We start from the raw sequence: 20,379 nt of genomic DNA, 5'->3' as shown, positions 1-20,379 counted from the left end.
GGCCAATGCCAGGGAGCAAAGCATGCTGCGAGGAGGGCTGGCGGACTCCTGAACACCACGCTACAGGGCTTGGATTTTGTCCTGAAGGCAGTGAGGGGCCTTTGAACGTTTTCACGCAGCAGAGAGACAGGATCGAATTCATTTCAGAAAGATGCATCTTTCATCAGCGAGGAGGTGGATTGCAGCAAAGAGTCTGGCGTTAGGGAGACCTAAAGTAGAGGTAATAATGACCAGGCTGTCCCGTCGCACGTGGTTATCCAGGAGACGGGACATGGGAGAGGCTTTGAAAAGTTAAATTCTCGGTAAGGATCAGAAGTAGGTTCTCCGGAGTCCCCACTCCTTGAGGGCAATAAGCCGAGGCGGTGCCATGGGGACTGCTCCACAGGGAGAGCTGGGCGGGAATGGTGGTGACGCTTGGAAACCCTGGGAAGAAGCAGGCCGGCTCTCCGGTCCCTCGCCTGCGCTTGGCTTTCTCCCTCCCCCCCTGCCAGTCCGTCGCCACTGTCACCTTCTTAGTGAGTCCTTCCTTGACCTCCCGATTTAAAAATGCAATCTTCCAACACTTCCCATCCTCTTTCCTTGCTTTCTTTTTTTCCAAAGCACTCATGATCTCTAACATACTCTATATTTTACGTATTTTCTATATTTTCTGGCTCCTCCTACCCCTCCCTGAAATGAAGGCTCCATGAAGATAGGACTTTTTGTCTGTTTTGTTCACAGCTGAATCTCTGGTGTCTAGGACAGTGCCTGGCCCCTAGCAGGCACTCAATAAATATTTGCTGAAGGAACAAATGAATTCCTCTTGCCTGCGTCCTCTTAAGCACATCCTTTCTATCTTTCTTGCGGGTCTCATTTTATTGTGCCTCGAATGATGGCCAGTCACGTGTCTGTCTCTATTCCTTTCCTCAGCTCTTCAAAAGCAGAGAATGGCATCCTGCCATAGACTGGTGCTCAATAAGTGCTGATATTAATGAATCTGTTGATAAGGGAAAGCTTAGGAAACTTAGTGTTTCCCCAAAAGAGAGTTTTAACCTCAGATGCAGAGGCCAGGCACTGGGGATGTGGACTGCAAGTGGTGTTGCCTGTAAACTATTAGGACCTGGCACAAAATAGTTTATCAATATGTTAGCTTCTATTGCTTTTAAAGTTTCAGCAGCTCGTGTTCAGAGTTGTCCTCTTTCCTGGGGCCATGGCTGTGGTGACATTTTGTTCATTCATGCATGCATGATTTATTTATTGAGCACCTACCTCTGAGGACACGGGATTGATTTGTTTTGGGATTCCTGAGTCCTTGTGTCCAGGGCCCAATGGCTCTGCCTCCCGGATGTTCTCAGGGAGGATCTGCTTCCCCCGTCAGGAGGGGAAGGGTTTTCACACCTAGTTTAAGTTAAGGAACCCACTGAGTTCTGCACAGCCTCCCAGCCTGCACTGTTCCTGCCTCCAGCCTGTCCTCCCCCTGCCACTAGACAGAGCTTCCTGAAGGTTGCCTTCTTCCTGTCACTTCCTGCTCAAGAACCTACAAAGGCTCCCATGACTCCTACATCTGGACTGCACTCTCCTCTAGGTTTTCAAAGCCAGCGTAATTTGGCCGCGCTCTTAGCCAAATGGACTTCCACTGCTAGTCCTCCCCAAGCCCTAGCTCTGCGTAGCGTGGTTCCCTCCCTGGTCCGCCAACTGCCCATATTAGTTCTTACCTCTGACTCTGATGAGCTCCAGGTCTTCCCTGCACCACCAACACCCTCATTGCTCCCCCCTGTTTTGTGAAAGCTTTCTCAACCTATGGGGCCTGCCCCATGGTGCTAGCCCTGACCACGTGAGCAGCACTGATGTTTCTCTTCTGAGCACCTTTTATGCCAGGCATTGGTGGCAAATTCAGCTTGTTTTCTGGTTCGATAGTTCTCAGGCTTACTCAGGTGGCAGAGCACTTGGAACCCTGGTGTTCTCTGGGGACATCATGGCCTATTGATGTGTTAAATTTCAAAGCGCAAAGTCTGCACCATTTTACTTGTTGAAGATTACCTCATGTGTGATCATTATTAACCAGTGACTCTGAACTGGGAAATAAATAAGTTGTCAAAGTAAGTGAGTTTGGCCATTTTCTTATTGATGTGTTCCTATTAATTTTTCCTTGCTCATTTGTTTTGCTGATCTAGCTGGTTATCAGGAGTGGATATCAATGGTTTAAGAAAATGTAATAGAAGGAAAAAAAAAACCCCTGAAATTTGGGATCATTCTGTTTATGAACTTATTTTTCTCTTGTACATCAAGCAAACACTGCTATTTTATTTTCTACCAGTGAAAATGCCTTTGTCTGGCTTGTTCCTTGGCAGCAGGGTCAGACTATGAACTCCATGAGGGCAGGGACTTTGGCTGTCTTATTTACTGGGATAGCCCAGCATCCAGCCCAGGGCCTGGCACATGGGAGGCACTTACAGTCTTATTGAATGAATGAGAGAATGAGTAACTAAAGGAATGAATTGGAGAATCATTGCTCTTGGAGTTTTAGGATTGTTGGCTCTGTTTCCCCAGAGACCAGGCCTCCTACTTCTAGAATGAATCCTGGGACTTATAGTTCCCTAATATGTTTGTTGAATGATGAGTGGATGAGTGGGTGGGTGTCACCCACAGCACTTAGCACTTGGTGGTGTTGGCGAGGGCCATACAAGAGTGGCTTAGGATCTACCTGGTGACTGAAACTCAGAGGCTGAGGTGGACAAAGGAAAGCAGGACCTGTGCTTACCGTGGCTGTTCAGGGGTTGATTACTGTCAGGCTCCTGGAATTGAAGGAGAAACAGTCAGTGAGCCGAGTGTGGGAACCTCTCGGGCTGGGGCTAGCAGCCTAGGGGAGGTTCTTGGTTCTTGCCTGCATTCCCTTTTCCCTGCTGAATCTCAGCTGGGAGGCTCTGTGATATCCACATAATTGGTTCAAAATGAAAAATTTAGTTTTTGGCACCTATTTGACCTGGTTCAACTAGTTTATTAATTATAACAACTAGTTAGCAATTGTAGAAACAACTGGTTGCTGGGTTGTTGTGTGTATTGCAGAATTCCTCAAGATGATTCTACTGTATTGTCCATTTTTGTCAAAAATTTGTCTATTTTTATAGATATTATATTTCTTTAAAAAATCGGACACTTCACAAAAGAGGATACCCAAGGGGCCAATGAGTACCAAAAGATGCTTAATGTCATTTCTCATCAGGCAAATGAAATTTCAGACGTAAACACCAGAATGGCTAAAATTAAAAAGACTGACAATACTAAGTGTTGATAAGGATGTGGAGCAACTAGAACTCTCACATGTTGTTGATGGCAGTGTAAATTGGTACAAATATTTTGGAAAATGGGTTAGCTAAATCTACTAATGTTAAACATATGAATATTCTATGATTCTATGACCCAGCAATTCTGTTCCAGGATATAGCCAAGAAAAATAATTGCATATGCCTAGCAAAAATCCTGCACATGATGGTCATAGTCACTTCATTCATAATAGCTAAGCATTGGAAAAACCCCAGTGTCAATCACTGGTGGAGTAGATGGTATATTCATATAATGGAATATAATTCAGCAATAGACATGAGCAAACTAGTGCTAAATGCAATGACAGGGATGAATTTCATAGGTACAGTGAAGGAAACAAACCAGGTACAAAAAAGTACACTCTGTATGATTCCATTTATACAGCATTTGAAAGGTAAAGTTGGTTTATAGTGATAGGAGCCAGAACAGTGGTTACTAGTGAAGTTACCAGAACAGTACTCCCTAGTGAGGGAGGTGGGGCAGTTATTGAAAGAGGCACAACAGAGCCTTCTGGAATGCTGGAAAACTTTAGATCTGTTCTAGGTGTTGGTTACATGGGTGTTTATATGTGTAAAAATTCACTGGGTGGTAGACTTTAGATTTGAGTGCTTTACTCAATGTATGCTGTACCTAATAAAACAGACAAACAACGAAAACCTAGCAGAACACTATGGTACTTCTGAGTGTTGTCTTAGGTTGCCACGGACACATGTACACAAGTATACACAAAGGCACTTCTGCTTGCTCACACCACTTCACGAGTGCACTCAGCGCACACACAGCCACATAGAGTCACGCGCAGGAGCCACTGACACAAAGGCTTCCTGCCTGGGAAAGGTTAAAGGGAGCATGCTGTACATGTTCATGCTCCCTGAACCCTCCTTCCCTCACTCTGTTGGGCCTCCCAGAAACCTTCCTTCACTCTCTTCCCTTTCCCAGTCTGGCATGGGATCTGGAATCCCTGGGCTGGGTGAGTAGCAGCTCGGCCTGCGGTCTAGGTCTCCACCCAGGGACTTACCTGCCCTGGTTGTTCTGAGGTCATGACCAGCCTTGGTGGTGGCTGGGGGAGGAGCATTTTCCAGCAGGGAATTTTTCCAGTCCCACTTGGGAGTGAGAGGGCCTCTTCTAACCCCTGGGTAGGTGCCCTAGATTAGATATGAGGGGTCCTAGGGTGCTGCCTGCTCCCACGGCTAAGCACGGTGGACACAGCGATTGGGAGGATGAGCTCCTCCCTTTCCTCCCAAACACAAGCCTGTATCTGCTGGAGGGATGTGCCCAGCCTTGTCCTCCGATGACACTGGGGAATGGGTGTCCCAGTGGAGGCTCTGGAGTCTGCAGGGGCTCAGTTGAAATATAGGCCCTGCCTCCTATCAAATGTGTGCTTTTAGGCAAGATCCTTAACCTCTCTGAGCTTCAGGCTTACCCTCTGTAAAGAAGGAAAAATAGCACGCCCTTCCAAGGGCTCCTGTGAGGTTGCATGAGCTATCTGGTGGAAAGTGCCAGGCTCACAATGGCATGCCCTTCCCTCCGCCCTCCCATCCTCTGACCTTCCGCAGCACTCGGTGCAGGTCTTTAGCACAACACTTCTCTCGATGGACAGCCACTGTTTTCCTTCTCTCTTTTTATTTTTGGTTGATTTTCTTTTTTTGCTAACTTAAAATTCTATTTTTAGTTGACAAGTAGTAATAGTATTAGCCACTCTCTCTCATTGGCTTTGTCCCCTTGGTGTTTAGCATGGGGCTTGGACCAAATAAAGACTCAGTGAATGACGGTGAACTGGGCTGAACTCTGGGCTGTGCACTGTGGCTGGTTCTTAGCTGTCTCTCCTCCCCCGTCACCAGGGCTGGAGGGAAGGGACTGTTTCCAGGCCGAAGACGAGAACGAATCAGGCGGCTCTGCACTGTTGCGCCTGGAGTCAGGTGGTAATAATACCAACAGTGGTTCACACACGATGGGCATGAAACAGTCTGCAAAGTCCTTTCATCTAACTCGGTCAAGTCAAGGGTGAAAAGGATTGATGCCAGTTGTCTGAAAACCAGGATGGGTAGCATTAAACGATTAATTATTAAACTAAACAAATGTTTATAGAGTGTCTACATCAGACCAGGCACTACTCCAGGAGGAGCCGAGGACAATCAAGAAATAATCCCGTAAGAATGGGAGTAGTGCCCAAACAAGACAGCTGAGCCCCCCGCCCCTAGAAGTTTGCATTTCAGGGAAAAGGGGGAGGGTCTAGGGGAGGGGGAGGATGGGCCATAAACAGATAAGCCAGAAAAGGTAAGAGAGTGGTGGGTGCTATGCGGAGAGTAATGTGGGGTGAGAGGAGACAGTGCCTGGATGGAGACCGAGACTGGGAGGTCGAGGCAAGGGGTCTGGGTGTTTAGGGAGAGCCTCTCTGGGGAGGTGACACCTGAACTGGGACTTGAGTGACAAGAAGGAGCCAAGCAGGCAGGAACAAGCTTGGGGGGTGGAGGAACTGGATAGAGATCGGCATGGCAGGAGCCAGGTGAGGACTTGAGCAGACAGAGGGAGGTTGGTGGTAGAGAGACTCCACATGTGCTTGGAAGATGCAGGCAATAGGTCTTGCCCATGACCTGGATGCACCTGGGTTTTAGTTGAGCAGGTGAGAGGGTGTTTGCTGAGCTGTGGGAGGCTAGAGGAGGGGCTGGCTGGAGGGACACTAAAAGCATCCAGGAAATAGTGGGCCCTTCCCCGTCCGTTCACTCTTTCCCGCTGAGTCCGCTTGTGCGTGCACGCCTGTGTTCGTTTCGGTAGTAGGGCAAGTTTCTTTTGTTTGTTATTAAATCGACAAATATTGACTGCACACCTCTGATGAGGCCAGAATTGTGCTAGAAGCTGAGGCACAGAGGGAACAAAGGAGGCTTAGAGTCTGCACTCTCTGGGGCCTTGGATTCCTCACCCCTGAGCTGAAGTGACCCCAGCGCCCAGCAGTGGCTAATGTTTTCACTTGCGATCCACTGAGGAGTGGTTGTGGAAGAGATTCCACGTCTGTTTGAAAACAAAAGAGAGAAAGAAAAAATACACCAAATCAAAACCGTAAGCTAGAATGACAGGGACTGTGGCTGTCCTGTTAATCACCGCACCCCCGATGTCTCCTACAATGCGTGATAGTGAGTGTTAAATAAATATTTGTGGAATGAAAGAAGTAATAAACATGTCTCAGTTTTGGGATGCAATCTCAGGCCAGCTTTTAAGAAGCTGACTGTGGCATAGTCACACAATGGAATATTATGCTGCAGTCAAAACAAATGAACTACAGCGACACAAAATAATACGGATGACATTGGCAATTTAATATTCAGGGGAAAAGTAAGTCCCAAAAGATTACATATAGTATAGAATTTTTTTCATAAAGAAGAAGGGGAATGATGGACATGGGATTCAGGATGACGCTTACTGTGGCAGGGGGCTTCTAGCACAGCTCCAGCCTATCAAAGATGTGCAGTCAATATTTGTTGAATTAATAAACAAAAGGGACGTGCCCATCTACCTCAGCAGGAGCGTGAGGGTGTGTGTGATGTCGGGGGGGGATCCCATGGTTAGATGCAGGTTATGGTTAGGTCCTCGCTTTTGTTGGGGTGGTGGGTTTATGGAAGTTACATTTTACTACACGGTTAAAGCCAACTAATTTGCTAGTAAGTTACAAATGGGCCCTGCAGGGACCACTAGTGAAAAGTGTCATGAATAAAGATTATAATTCATTCAATGCTATGCACCCAAGGTTCAAAGAGAAAATTTAAAAAGCTGTCACCTGGCTATGCTGGGTGCTTTGAGGAAGTCAAACTCCTGTCGTCACCGGGATCTGCCTTTACTATCATGCTGCCTGGGTTCTTCCATTCAGTGGCTCATTCTTTGGCTTTCCTTGAAGCTCTTTGGCAAACATCTCTGACACAGACAGTTCGGAAATGATGGGTTGTTAAACTTCTGGGAAGGGGAGCTGCTGAAGGCCGTGGTTATCTGGGCCCATGGGCAGGGAGGCTGGCACATTTTAGGCCTGTCAGTGGCTATTGGGGACCGTCAATGTCGATGGCATTCCTGAGCAGGATAGAAACAGGGACTTACAGCCAACTGAATCCTCTCTTAGCCTAGAAGCAATCCTGAGCTGAAGAAAGGAGGAAATGGGGTGCTAGGTAGAATTCAGAGATCCGGTCGGCCCCCTCACTGTGGTGGGTCCCTGTCACGATCACAGGATGCAAAAGCTAGAAGGGTCTCTAGAGAATATCCCAGGCAACTTCCTCACTTACAGAAGAGAAAACTGAGGCCAGAAGGAAGTGTCTCGCCCTGGAGTTAATAGAGGGAAGAGGGAAGTTGTGAGGCCACCATAGACCAACTGTATTTCCTTCTGCTTTGCTGGAGATGTCTTTGTTTAACCCCAACTTGAACTCAGCCCCTGGCCACAACAGCCCAGCCCACGCGCAGGCATTGGCCATGGCCTTTTTGTTTGGGCCATTGGCTGGGGCAGGCGGGTCTGCTCTGCTGACTCAGTCTGCCAGAGCCCTGACTCATGGGTCCGGCCCAGCTGGCGTCCGACCTGGGGCTCATCTGGGAAGGAAGCTCCTGCCGTCTGGAGTACAGTGGAAGGGCTGGAATGCCCAGGCCCCAGGGCCCAGGAGGACCCAAGCCAGAGGGTATAGGGGGTGAGGTGGGGTGGTAGAAGTGGGTGGATGTTCCATAGCTGAAAAACACCTACCATTGCCTGATTAGCTCAGAGAATCTTCTTTTCCTCCTTCTCAGTTGGTCCCTGGCAGCAGAGACCCAAATGTGGAAACAACCACTGACTATTGCAGTTGAGTATTGGTATATAGCTTACGATATCCTTCTTTCGTAAATGCTATCCCATTTAATCCTTGGAACAACCCTGAGAAATGATCCGCATTGAAGTGCCTGTCCTTCCTTTCTGCTGTAGGCCCTGCTGGTTGCCGTTGAAATGGGCAAGTTCATGAAACCCGGGAAAGTGGTGCTGGTCCTGGCCAGACGCTACTCCAGACGGAAAGCCGTCATCGTGAAGAACGTTGATGATGGCACTTCAGACCATCCCTACAGCCATGCTCTGGTGGCTGGAATTGACCGCTATCCCCGCAAAGTGACAGCTGCCATGGGCAAAAAGAAGATCGCCAAGAGACCAAAGATCAAGTCTTTTGTAAAAGTTTATAACTACAATCACCTCATGCCCACAAGGTACTCTGTGGATATACCCTTGGACAAAACTGTTGTCAACAAGGATGTCTTCAGAGACCCTGCTCTTAAATGCAAGGCCCGACGGGAGGCCAATGTCAAGTTTGAAGAGAGGTACAAGACGGGCAAGAATAAGTGGTTCTTTCAGAAGTTGTGGTTTTAAGCGTTTTTGTTTCAGTCATTAAAAATATTAAAAAAAGAGAAAAAAGAAATGATCCCCATTTCACAGAAGAGGAAACCATGGCTGATATAATGCTATGGCTTCAGAGCAAGTTAAGTAACACATCCAGCTAGCTCTTGGGGCCAGGTTTCTGGACTCAGTGGCCGCTGTTTTCACTTCCCCACAGTTTCAAGAACCCAACTGGGTGAGCGTCATTAGCTGGTGCCTCATCCTTTTGAATGTCTACTGCCTGCAGTGTGGTCCTGCTGCGTGTGATTAGCACGCAGTCAGCTTGCAGAGATTGCCCCAGCGTCTCCCCCGTCCTGCCTTGGTCTGAAGGCAGAGTAACCTCTGCGCAGATCCTGGCTCTGCAAGTCATCCATGCACAGGCGTAAGAGACCTCCCTCAAAGAACGTATTGGGAAAACGGCCAGCTGCAGGGCTTTGTACCCGAGAGGGGTTTTATTGACAGTAGCATTTCTCCTTCCCTCTCTTCCATTAGGTTTCTGCCTTTCTCACCTCCTTCTCCTTCCCTTAGTCCCCCCGACCCCGCACACTGTTTTAGATCTTGGAGAAACTCCTGGTTGGGCTTGGCTCAGCCCCAAATGTCAGATGGACGTTTAGGGTCCTGTTTCCCGTTCAGCTGAGAGATGAGGAACCCAGACACAAGGCAGCTCTCGCGTGAAGTGGAGTGAAGATTAAGTGAGCTTCAGAGAAGCCACAAGGAACCAGCCTGGGGAGTGTGAGTTCTCGTCTTGCCTTGTCTTCTGACTTGCTGCGTGGCTTTGGGCACGCCCTTCGACGTCTCTGAACCTCAAGGTCCCTTTGGGTAATTGGGAACTTTCAGGGTTGGGATAAAAAGGTTAATAACCTCACAATGAAATGGACAAGTGCTCACCAGGCTGACAAGGAGGGAAGAAGAGGAGGTAGGCCAGCTCCTCCGTCTGCTTTCCCTGCCAAGTGGCCTGCCCCTGGGACCTCATTCCTCTCCTCCTCTCTGCAGTGCTGATTCTGCACATCCTTGCCCTGGAAAGAAGTCAGTAGGAGCAGAGCTAGACTGACTGGGGAGTGGACGGAGGGAGAAAAGTAGGGACGCATAAAAGGGGGCTTTCTGGCCCTGCTCCCATCTGTGGCAGCTTCAGGCTCCCACGGGGGCCCAGGCCCTGGCTTCCTGAGGTCGCGCAGGGAAAGCCTAGAGCCAGTGGTGCTGCTGTTGCTAGGTGATGAGATAAACAGGTCCTTTGAGGCTCTGGCAGGTAGTAGCTAGGTTGCCGAGGCCAGTGACAAGTAGTGGGGGAAAACCCAAGGGAGGGGGTGGGGAAAGTTCTCTGGGTTTCCAGAGGCAGCTCGCAGTCAGCTTGTAGAGCAGGGCTCAGCCACAGCTGGCTCAAGGGCTTGGTGGCTCCTCTGAGGACAGTGCTCTGACCCCTGAACCTGCATCCTCCCCCAGCCCAACTGTAAGCAGCTGTGTCCTCTCCACGTGCAGTGGGGACAGGCAGTCTGATGCCTTTGCACGGCTGGAATCAGGGCTGTCTCTGTTGGATGACTCAGCCATGACAGGTAAGGTGACGAGAGGGGCGTGGAGGGCTGGACCACCATTGGGAGGGCAGGAGGGGGAGTTTCCAGAGATGAGCCTGGCTGTGAAGTGCAGCTCAGAGCGCATGGGAGGGCCTCGGAGATGACTCATCATGCCTGCCTCCAAGCATTGTCTGACCTGTCACCCTGTCTTCTCCAGGCGGGTCTGCCCCTGTCCTCAGTCAAGCTCTCCCATGAAGGAGATTCAGGAGGCATTCTCACACTCACTGCCTTGTGTTCAGGTGACCTTACAGCAGCACATTTTCCTTTAGGGCTAGCTTCAGCCTCAGCTGCTACATTAGAAACCATTTTGCCTTGTTCTAAGCCGCATAGGTGCTGACCTGTTGGCAATTTGAGCCGAGCACCTTAGCCCCCATCCCAGCACATAATGGCTCCAGGGCAAGGTGTGGGGCAGATGGGAGGTGTCAGGTGACCTGCCATTATCCTGCCACCAGCCTGCCATTATCCTGCCACCAGCCTGCCATTATCCTGCCACCAGCCTGCAGTTCAGCTCCTGCCATTTAAGAATCAGCCTTTGTGTTACCGCCCAGCTCTTAACTCCAGGTAGGCCCTGGGGAGAGGGTGAAGGTGTAACTATCCCTGCGTCACAAATGGAGAAACTGGGGTGCAGCAGTCATGCTCTCTCTCCCCAGAGACAACGGGAAGGGTAGGAGGGAGGTATTAGCACATGCCCGTTGCATTGAATTCGTCACAAGCCCTGCACCCATGAGAGGCCCCTTGCTTCCAGGTGATCCTGCTGCTGACTGTAGCTCTTACAAATCCCTCTGAGAACCTTCTCGTGGTTGCAGGGGAAGCGGTCCATTCTCTCCAGCCTTTCTGAGTTCTCAGCAATTCTACTTTGCTTAGCTTTCCTTCTGTCCCAGGGTGGTGGGTCCTGGGAAGGAAGGTGCCATCATCTTTGCACACCTGAGGGCAATGCCTGGACAATGGCTGAAGGGGACTCCAGAGAGCCAGCAGGGGCCAGGGCACACAGTTCAGACTTCCAGCCTGACAGGGACGCTTAGCGGTTTGCCGTGGGGAAGGGCAGATGGAGTTAAAGCTTAGAAGGCTTCTCTAACATTGCAATTGACCTGCCCTGAGGAGCTGCCACTCAAGAGGCGGCCTGATGTTTATATGAATTCCACAGAGTTTAGACTGTCTTTGAGAAATTGTATGCCCTTTTGCTTATCCTGGATTGTCCTTTAAACTTTAAGGGGGAGGCAAACGATGGGGAGGGAAAAGGAACTTTGGCATTAGGAGGTCTGACTCCTCTATTACATGCAGAGCAGCTTTGGGCAAATCGCCTAACATCTCCTGGGCCCAGTTTATTCCTTTGGAATGCAGGTTGTGATCAAACTGACTGCACAAGGTGATAGTGAGGAAGGTTCTGTAAGGTGCGCCCCCTGCTAGGTACAAGCCCACTCCTGATTCTACAGACTTGCTCATGGCTCCTCTTGGCTGGTCCTTGAGGTTTGAGGGTTTCAGGAGGTTGTCCCCTCCTCCTGCTCTTCCTGAGCCCTGAGTCAGGCGCACTGGCCTGAATCCAGCTCTGCCCCTTCCCAGCCATGTGGTGCTGGGCAAGTTAATGAATTGTTCCGAGTCTTGGTTTCCTCATCTGTAAAATGGGGAGAAGATGATCTACTTCGTAGGGTTGTTGGTGAGGATTAAATGAAATGATGCATGTGATGTGCCTGGCTTGGTGCTTGACATGCAGAGGAGTTTAGTGGGTGAGAATCAGTGCCCTCAGCTCCAGTTACCTGGAGGCCTGGGGAGCAGAACTCCACGCGGTGTTCCAGGGGGATCTGCGCCGAGGTTCTATACAAGGGCAGCATTGAGCATTCGCATTTGTTCTGGATGCTCCGATGATAACCAGCCTCGCACCCCTGGCAAAGATCTCTTAGATCTCTTTCCTGTGAACTCTGAACTCATGATCCTATAAATAGTGCTTTAATCATACCTCAGTGACTTCTCTGCATCTATTACTTCGTGGTTGCATAACCTGGAGCTCCTTTCCCACTTCTCTGCCCACTCGCATAACTCTGTGTGTGCTTTGTCAAGTTCTTCCTTGCTGGGATGCCATTTGCTAGAACAGGCTGTGTTTACCGTGGAAGGAGCACAAGCCTTGGAATCCTGAAGCCCGGGTCTTCATCTGCTTCTGCTGCTCTCAGGCCTGAGGCCTTAGGCAAGTTATTTAACCATTGAAATCCTCAATTTCATGTGTGTGAAAAAGTGAGAAAGAGAGGGAGAGAGATTCAATAAGTCTTCCTCCTAATGAGCCCAAAATATGCTTAGCGTTAGCACATTGCCTGGTGTGTAGCAAGAGTGGGATGCTGGTTAGCCGTAATAATAATAACAGCAGTAACACTGTATCCATTCAGTAAGGCACCTTTCTGGGGGCTGGAGATACAGCAGTGAACAAGAGGCAAAGTTCGTGTGCCATGGAGCATATATTCTATTATTTTTATTAATTATTAACAACGATATTAAAATAGAACTTCGCAAGTGCATGACATAGTAGATACTCAAAAATTATTCATTATTAATGGGAAAGAGCTTTGTAGAGGGCCTGGCACGTATGTAACAGGAGCTGAACAAACGGTGGCTAATTTATGATTTCGTAGGCCAAGGGGCCTGACTTCAGGAGGGGACTCTATGGACTAAGTGCATTTGGGGAGAGTGACCAGGGCAGTTAGGGGACCCGAAGGGATGTCACGTAAACTGTGTGAACTCTGCAGGGCAGAGAAGCAAGGACCAAAGGGTTATGAACATGGTCCTTTAAAATGTGTATGGCGTCTCGAGGACAAGGCAGAGGACCACGCAAAGGAGGAATGTCGGAAGTCACAGAGAGCCCTTTCTCTTGGCAAAGAGAAGGTTGTTTTAAGCAACCAGAGTTTCTAGAAGGTGTATGAATAGAAGCTGGATTGGATTGTGAAGGAGGTTTCTGCAGCAGCCAAGGGGAGGGCCAGATAAGGGCCATGCACACTCCTGGGGGATTCTCCTGAGTACCCCTGCCGCCCTCTGGGCAGTGTAGCCAGGGGAGGGTGGGGCAGAGCGGGCGAGGGGGTGAGGGCATGGTCCTTTTGGACACTGCAGCTCTGTTTCTTTCTCTGTGTTCCAGGCGGGGGTCTGCATTAGACTCAGCGGGGCAAAGGGCTCAGAGGCCACAATGTACTTGGGGAGACCACTTGCCTAGAAGACCTTAAGGTTCTTTCTGAAGAGTTTGCATTTAGCCCGAAACTCCTCATGTCTCCTGCCACGGATAAGACTAGTCCTGGCCTGATTCACTCACAGTATTCTCTCTTTAGGTCAATTTTCTATTCTTAATGGTCTCCTGGTAACTTGGGTTTTTTTTTTCCCAAGCAGCATTGGGTATGAAACTTTATCTTAGTCTTCTTAAAAGTCTAAGATAATTATAGACACTGGTTGTCCCTTTGTTCTTGGCTGAGCGACCCTTTCCAAGTCACTAACCTCTTTGAGCCTTGATTTCCTTGTCTGTAGAATGAGGATTACAAGGGCTCAGAGAGTTGGTATCAGACTCAAGGCAGAGTCTGGACGTGAAAGTGTCTCAGATCACAACACGCTGCCCTTGTGGTATTAGGTTAGAGATGAAATGTTGCCACTGTTATTCTCTTTAAGGCCACCAGTGACTCCTACTTGTCAAGATGGATCGGTCCTCCCAGAAGCCTGACAAGGCCCTCCTCCTCCTCTCTGGCAACTGGGGATGTGGTCACGGGTGATGTCCCCAGTGTCAGGGTGAAAATGGGATGAGAGCGATGTGGCTGACCTCAGCTATAATTGTCCCCTTCTTGTTGACATCAGTGGGTGAGCGAGTGTCTTGCTCTGCCTGGGGTGAGGGAAAAGCAGCTCACTTCCCCTGTCCTTCTGTGCATCACACGGGACTGAGGGCCTGGATGTTGCGGAGTCTTCCCGAATCTTCCGCAGCATCTGGCCAGTACCTAGCGTATCGTAGATGTTCAGGGCACACGTGCTGAGTGAATGAATGAGTGCCTGCAGATCGTAGAGAAGAGATTGAGATCGCAGGAAATGCTTAAAGCATTGATCGGCTCAACCGCCCCGGTGGGCAAATCTCAGACTGATATGCAGGATACTTTGTGACAGCGGACACCACTGCCACCTCTGGGCAGGGGCCATCTCAGTCTCTCACGCTCTTCCTCAAGTGTTCTTTTCATCTGCTGCCCTGTGGAAGTTTCTGGTTGCGCGTGGATTATGCCAGGAAGCTGGGATCTGCTCTGTAAGCCGGAGGGAGAGAGGGCTGTTGCCGTTTTGAGTCTTGTTTACAAATTTCTCTGCTGCCGTCACAATGGTTAGTCAGAACACGGGCCGGAAGGTGGAGTCAGACGTGCCGCAGGGGGATTGCCACAGTGGCTGTGCTCTGACTCTGCCCCTTCCCTGTCACTGGGGTTTCCAGGCAGGCTCACGCCCATACCCGCCTCATACCTAGCCCCGTCTCGGATGAAAACGCCTTAGTGACACCTCAGGTAGAATCGGGCATGTTTTCCAATTGAACTTGGCGCGAACCCTGTTTTCAGGGTCAGATAAATCAGAAACTACTTCTAGGGGATTCTGTCTTCGATCATTTATCTGTCATTCATTCGTTCACAAGCATTTACCAAGTGCCTTTCTCATGCCAGGCTTTGGTCTAGGTTTGGGACCAAAAGACAGAAAAGACATAGACACTGTCCTCAAGAAGCTCCCAGTCTGGTGGCAGCAGGTTTATAAAAAATATGACTGAGGAATGAGTTTTTAGATTTGGGGAAGTTTACATCTTGGGGAATCATTGCTTGGGAACTGGAAGTGTTTTATTGAGGCCGATGTTTTCACTAAGCAGACTGAGGGCAGAAGAGGTACCTGGGAAATCTGAGGCAGGTTTTATGACAATTTTTAAGCCCAAGAGCATTTGTCTCCTGCAGTCTTGGGTTGGTTCTGGGGCTTTTTGAGAGTTCCTGAGCCCCGTTTTTGGCCTGTTCTTCTCGTCTCTCCCCTTTCACACTTCCCTCTCTCCTCATTTCTCACATTCAGCTCCTCAGACGTCGCAGGATTTGGCACGGAGCTAGGCTGGGGAGGGAAGAGTGTTTGTTGCAATGACAGCTGGGCTCTCAGCTGCACTGAAGGAAAGCAGAGAGGAGGAGAGAGGCCTGGGGCGCACACGGGAGACCTGACTTCCAAATCCCTTCTCCAGGTCAGCACCCAGGCACAGAGCTCGACCCCCAAGATCTGGAGGGAAGAGCCCTGGGAGATGGAGAGAGCTGGGAGACTCTGCTTCTGCTTTGATTTAGCCTCAGCTCCTCTGACCCCCCCCCCCGCCCCCAGCAAGGCCCTGTGCCCTGGATAGGCCTCTCAGCTTCCTGTGTTGTGTCACAGCATATATCTCAGTTAAACGTGAGTTTGTGTGATCGCTGGCTAGTATCCCTCCCTCGTCACCCTCCACTCTCTCTAGACTCTGAGCTCCACAAGAGCAGGGTCCATGTTTGCTTTCTCTCCCCAGCCAGCGAGTCCCCAGTGCCTGGCACAGGTGAGGCATGCCGCCTTTCTGTGGGATGAATACGCAGAGCTGGACTCCTGCTGCCCTGCCTGCTGGGGAAGGGTGGCCTGTGCCATGTTCTGGAGGTGGCTGAGCGCAGCCCCACTGAGCTCCAGGGCATGGTGGGGACCCTGCACCCGAGCTCAGGGGAGGGGCCTGCCTGGCCACCCATGGGTGCCAGACCTCAGACTGTCCTCTCTCTCCTCCCTGTGCCCCTCGATCCAGCCACGGCACGTGACGCCCTTGTCCCTATACTCCCACTGTCTTGCTGTTCACGTGCAGTTCCCTCTGTCTGGGGCACCCTCCCCACCTTCTCTGCCTGGAGAGAGCCTGCTCATCCTTCAAAGCCCAGTGCAAATATTGTCTCTCCTGGGACATCTCCCCGACCTGTCTAGAGAGAATCTACCGCCTTCTTGGCTTCGGAGGGACCTTGTCATCACCACCGGTATTATACTTGTCACACTGTCCTTTCTGAGCATCTCCATGGTGGAAGCTAGGCACTGTATCCTCCTAACTCCCATTTAGAGGCTGGCCAATGGCAGGAGCTGATTAAATGTAGTTGGCTGGCTGGAGCTTCTTTGGGGGTCACAGCGACACCAGGTTCCCTCATTCAGGTGGCGAGGGGTGCAGGAGAGCAGCTGGGCAAGCAGCCCCTCTTTGCCCATCTTGCCCCCTAGGGGCTTTCCACTGCCCAGCCCACTGTTTGCCACCTCAGAGCCCTGGAGGCCACCACTGGGGCTGAGTGGGCAGCTGGGCTCCATGCCCCGGTCTGGGTGGACCCTGCAGCACTCCCAGACCCCTGCAGCCTTCAGGCTGACCTGCTGACTGCCACATTCCTGAGCCCCAGACAAGCCCAGACAAGTCCCCGAGTCTATGCCAGGCTGGCAAACAGCAGAAGAGGTGGTAAGGAGGACCATTGCCCCCAGAGTGGCTAGAAGGGGCTAGAAAGGGTGGGCTAACCTCAGGTGTCAATGCCTTCTTTGTGGCTGCTGGTGTGTTTGGGGCCACCAGGGCAGTAATGAGTCAAGGCCAGGATGACCAGTCACAGAGCCCGTGATTTCCCTCCAAGCCTCCGATACAGAGTAGATATCGAGGGACACATTTCTCTCGGAGACAAAGTTTGGGCTCCGATCTCTGCTTGGGGCCGTCCCCGGCTTCAGCTGTCCCTGGGCATACTCGGTTTAATGGGTTCCAGGGAGAACCATTGTGCAGACCTTGTCGCAGGGAGGGGCCTGTGGGTATGGAAGGAGGCAGGGAGGGGCATGAGCTGTCCCATTCTCTCCCTAGGGCTGGGAGCTATGGTTGTCCTGGCCTCATTAGAGGGCAATGACAGGGTAATTAGGCGCAGGTGGTTTAATGGCTAGCTCGGGGGCCAGAGGCTCCCTGGATCCTACCCTGGAGACTGGCCATGCTGCTGCCTTGCCTTTGGGGCCCACCTGCCCTCTTTCACGCATACAGTCATGCCTAACTCCTTCCCTGGGTGGCAAAGGGTCAGTGTCGGATGTGCCATCCATGATGAAAGTGAATTTATCTTTTTTTTTTTTTTTGAGACAAGAGTCTCACTGTGTTACCCAGGCTAGAGTGCCGTGGCATCAGCCTAGCTCACGGCAACCTCAAACTCCTGGGCTCAAGCGATCCTCCTGCCTCAGCCTCCCGAGTAGCTGGGACTACAGGCATGCACCACCATGCCCGGCTAATTTTTTCTAGATATTTTTAGTTGTCCGATTAATTTCTTTCTATTTTTAGTAGAGACGGGGTCTCGCTCTTGCTCAGGCTGGTTTTGAACTCCTGAGCTCAAACAATCCGCCTGCCTCGGCCTCCCAGAGTGCTAGGATTACAGGCGTGAGCCACCGCGCCCGGCCGAAAGTGAATTTATCTTTGGTCATGAGTTTTTACGTTTGTACAGGGTGTCATGGTTTCCAGCACTTATTTACTATATGAGCCCATTCAGTCTCTGCACTTACCCTGTGTGTGCATGGGGGTGCTGTGCACCCTATTATTTCCACTTATAGGGGAAAAATGAGTCTTAGAAAGATTAAAGTCTCAAGACAGCACAGCTGATAAGGGAGCCAGCCTCTAAGTCTCTTTTTTTGTTTGTTTGTTTGTTTTGAGACAGGGTCTTGCTCTGTTGTCCAGGCTGGAGTAGTGTAGTGCCGTCATCATAGCTATTAGCTCACGGTAGCCTTGAACTCTTGGGCTTAAGCGATCCTCCTGCCTTGGCCTCCCAAGTAGCTGGTACTACAGGTGCACGACACCCCACCTGGCCCCTTTTAGCCTTTTGATTCTATGGTTCATGCTGCAGTAATCTGCTCTAGAAACTCCCTTTTCTGTTGCTCCCCCAAGAGGCAGCCCAGGGCTCCTTGGTGTCACCCAGAAGCAGCTCAGCTCGGCAGGCTGCACTGCTGCTTCCCTCCCCTCTCCTGCAGTCCCAGGGGATGGGGCTTCTCTGCACACAGGCTGAGCTTCTAGGGCACCTCCTTGGACGGGAAAGCAGCAAGCTGGCGCGTTGATGCTGGCTCAATTCCAGCATAAAGCAGGCAAACCCTTTCTGACCCTCAACTACCCTGGCACGGAGCTAGCTCTTGCCAGACTTTTTGGAAGAGTCTTGTGGGAAAGGCTGCGGCTGGGAGTCAGGAGACAGCCATCTGAGGGGCCCCCGCAGGTCACATCCTCCCCCTTAAATAGCTGCTCCTCCTTCCCTTCTTTCACCTTCTCTTTCCCTTTGGTTGCTGCGAAATTGCTGTGTCTTGGCCAAGAGCTGGAGAATGAAGACACCCTGGGTTCCACCTCAGACCCAGCTATTGTCTCTTCCCCTCCCTGGGCCTCAGTCATCCACCTTGAAAGATGGGACCCATTCTCTTTGCCCCAGGAGAGCGAAGACACTCTGGGTGTTCAGAGGAGGAGGAGAGAGGGTGAGGGCATGAAGACAGACCAAGCATAAGATCTTCACAAACACTCTAGATCATTCTGAGGCATCTCCGCACCATTTTCTTTGAAAAGGAGTCAGTTTTCCCAGGGAGTGGCAGAGGGACATAGTGGCATCAAAACAGCCACTTGCCCTTGGAAAAATAGTGCCGACCTCTAGCCAACAGGCCAGGAGACCCTGGGCAGAAGAGCATGCAGCACTGGGGGGGAACCGTCAGAAAGGATAGCCCTGGCCTCTGTGCCCCAGCTTCCTGGGTGGGCTGGGCCAGGGACTGCTGGCAGTGGGGGTGAGAAGAGGGCAGGTGTGTATAAGACATGTAAGGGGATGGGATGTGGGGGTGATTCAGCTATGACCTCTTTTTTAACCTGGAAGGAGTCGCGAAATTCTCAGCTGATGACTTCTCAGGCTGCTTGAAGGGCCCTTTATGGGGAAACCCACCCTCCCCCCAGTCTCGGGAGCAGAGGGCCCCCACACTCACCATGCTGGCTCCGCGATCTTCCAGATTTCCCTACAGCCTGGGGCTGAGACTGGCGACTCAAGTCAGGCGGAGGCCTCCCCACACCTGGCCAGCAGGTCAGAAATCCCTGCTCAGCACTGGCTGGAAGAGGCCTCAGTGCAGGGCAGGCCTTGGTCCCTCATGTCCAGCATCCCTGTCCCCTTAGCAAGCCGGCTGCCTCCCACACCGCTGTATTCCGGGAGTGATTTGGGAACTGTGGGGTGGGTGGATTAAAACAACCCTCCAGGTGAAGTTGCCAAACTGGAATGATTATGTGTCTTGTAACCTGACACCCGCCTTAGGGGCTGGAACACCTGGAGTCATTCATGGGCCCTTTGGCCTCAGAACAGGTGACACACCTAAGATGTCATAAAAGCCTTCCCGCCTGAGTGACTTCCACCCAACCGGGTGGTGGTTGAGGGTGATGTCAAAAGTCCCCCCCCCACCCTGTCCCAGCTGCATGACTTCTCACTGTGTAGATGCTTTTGTTTGGAGTTGTGGAAAGTTGTAGGAGGCTGGGGGTTGGATGACAGGATTTGCTGCTCAGTAGAATGGGTTGCTGCTATGCGTGGAATAACAGGATTGAGAAGTCCATGGAGAAGGGGAGGGTTTCTTCTTAAAGGAGGTGGGATATATCTGCTTTCCCTGGGTTCCAGAAGCGAAGCCGCCCTGCACAGGGCTAATTAACATGCCACATACCAGCCAGTGTCCCTCCCAACTGCTCTTGACCCTGCCTCGGTAAATATTGTGAAAATCACTGTTGGTGCCATGGCTAGGGCCCGAGTCTCCTCTTCTACAGGGTCATTTCTGAATTACGTCCCACCACATCCTGACGCCTGGCTCTGCCCCCTGCCTAGGGGGTGTGCAAGGTGTAACCTTGGAACCACAGACTGTAGAACTGGCAGGGACTTGGGGAACTGTTCACTCCATTCCTCCATTCTGTGGGTGATGAAACTAAACTCCAGAAAGGCAAAGTCAATTACCCAAGCTCGAGTAGTATATTAGCATCTGATTCCAAACCAGTCCATATCTTCTTCCATTTCTCGGTCCTGGCCTTCCCAGGAGAGCAGCCCAGGGTAGACTCGTGTATCGGCCCTTCCACTGATAATGTGCGTCTATGTGCCGTCTCCTTCATTCTCACAATCCCATGAGGAATATTTCATTCCCATTTGACAGTTGAGG

At 50.9% G+C, this 20,379-nt stretch overlaps 1 protein-coding gene and 1 pseudogene across 3 annotated transcripts in view; one reads left to right on the top strand and one right to left on the bottom strand.

Annotated features, from left to right (window-relative positions):
* The window catches only part of TMPRSS4 (transmembrane protease, serine 4), a 35,958-nt gene extending 16,518 nt beyond the window's left edge, over positions 1–19,440 (bottom strand). The window contains exons 1-2 of one of the 3 annotated variants that reach the window (XM_012655392.1): positions 19,180–19,440; positions 2,741–2,774 (exon numbers count right to left, since the gene is read on the bottom strand). In XM_012655392.1, the coding sequence (XP_012510846.1) occupies positions 2,741–2,774; positions 19,180–19,182 (37 nt within the window). In that variant the 5' untranslated portion in view covers positions 19,183–19,440. The remainder of the gene's footprint in view (positions 1–2,740; positions 2,775–19,179) is intronic. The other 2 variants (XM_012655394.1, XM_012655393.1) reach the window with 2 other exon arrangements.
* LOC105819194 lies at positions 8,252–8,662 on the top strand (annotated as a pseudogene).
* Positions 19,441–20,379: the final 939 nt, after the last annotated feature.

The sequence above is a fragment of the Propithecus coquereli genome, unplaced genomic scaffold (assembly GCF_000956105.1).
Source record: "Propithecus coquereli isolate 6110/MARCELLA unplaced genomic scaffold, Pcoq_1.0 Scaffold477, whole genome shotgun sequence".
NCBI classification, from domain to species: Eukaryota; Metazoa; Chordata; class Mammalia; order Primates; family Indriidae; genus Propithecus; species Propithecus coquereli.
Note: the sequence above shows the minus strand (reverse complement) of the source record. Positions and strands in the feature narration are given on the sequence as shown.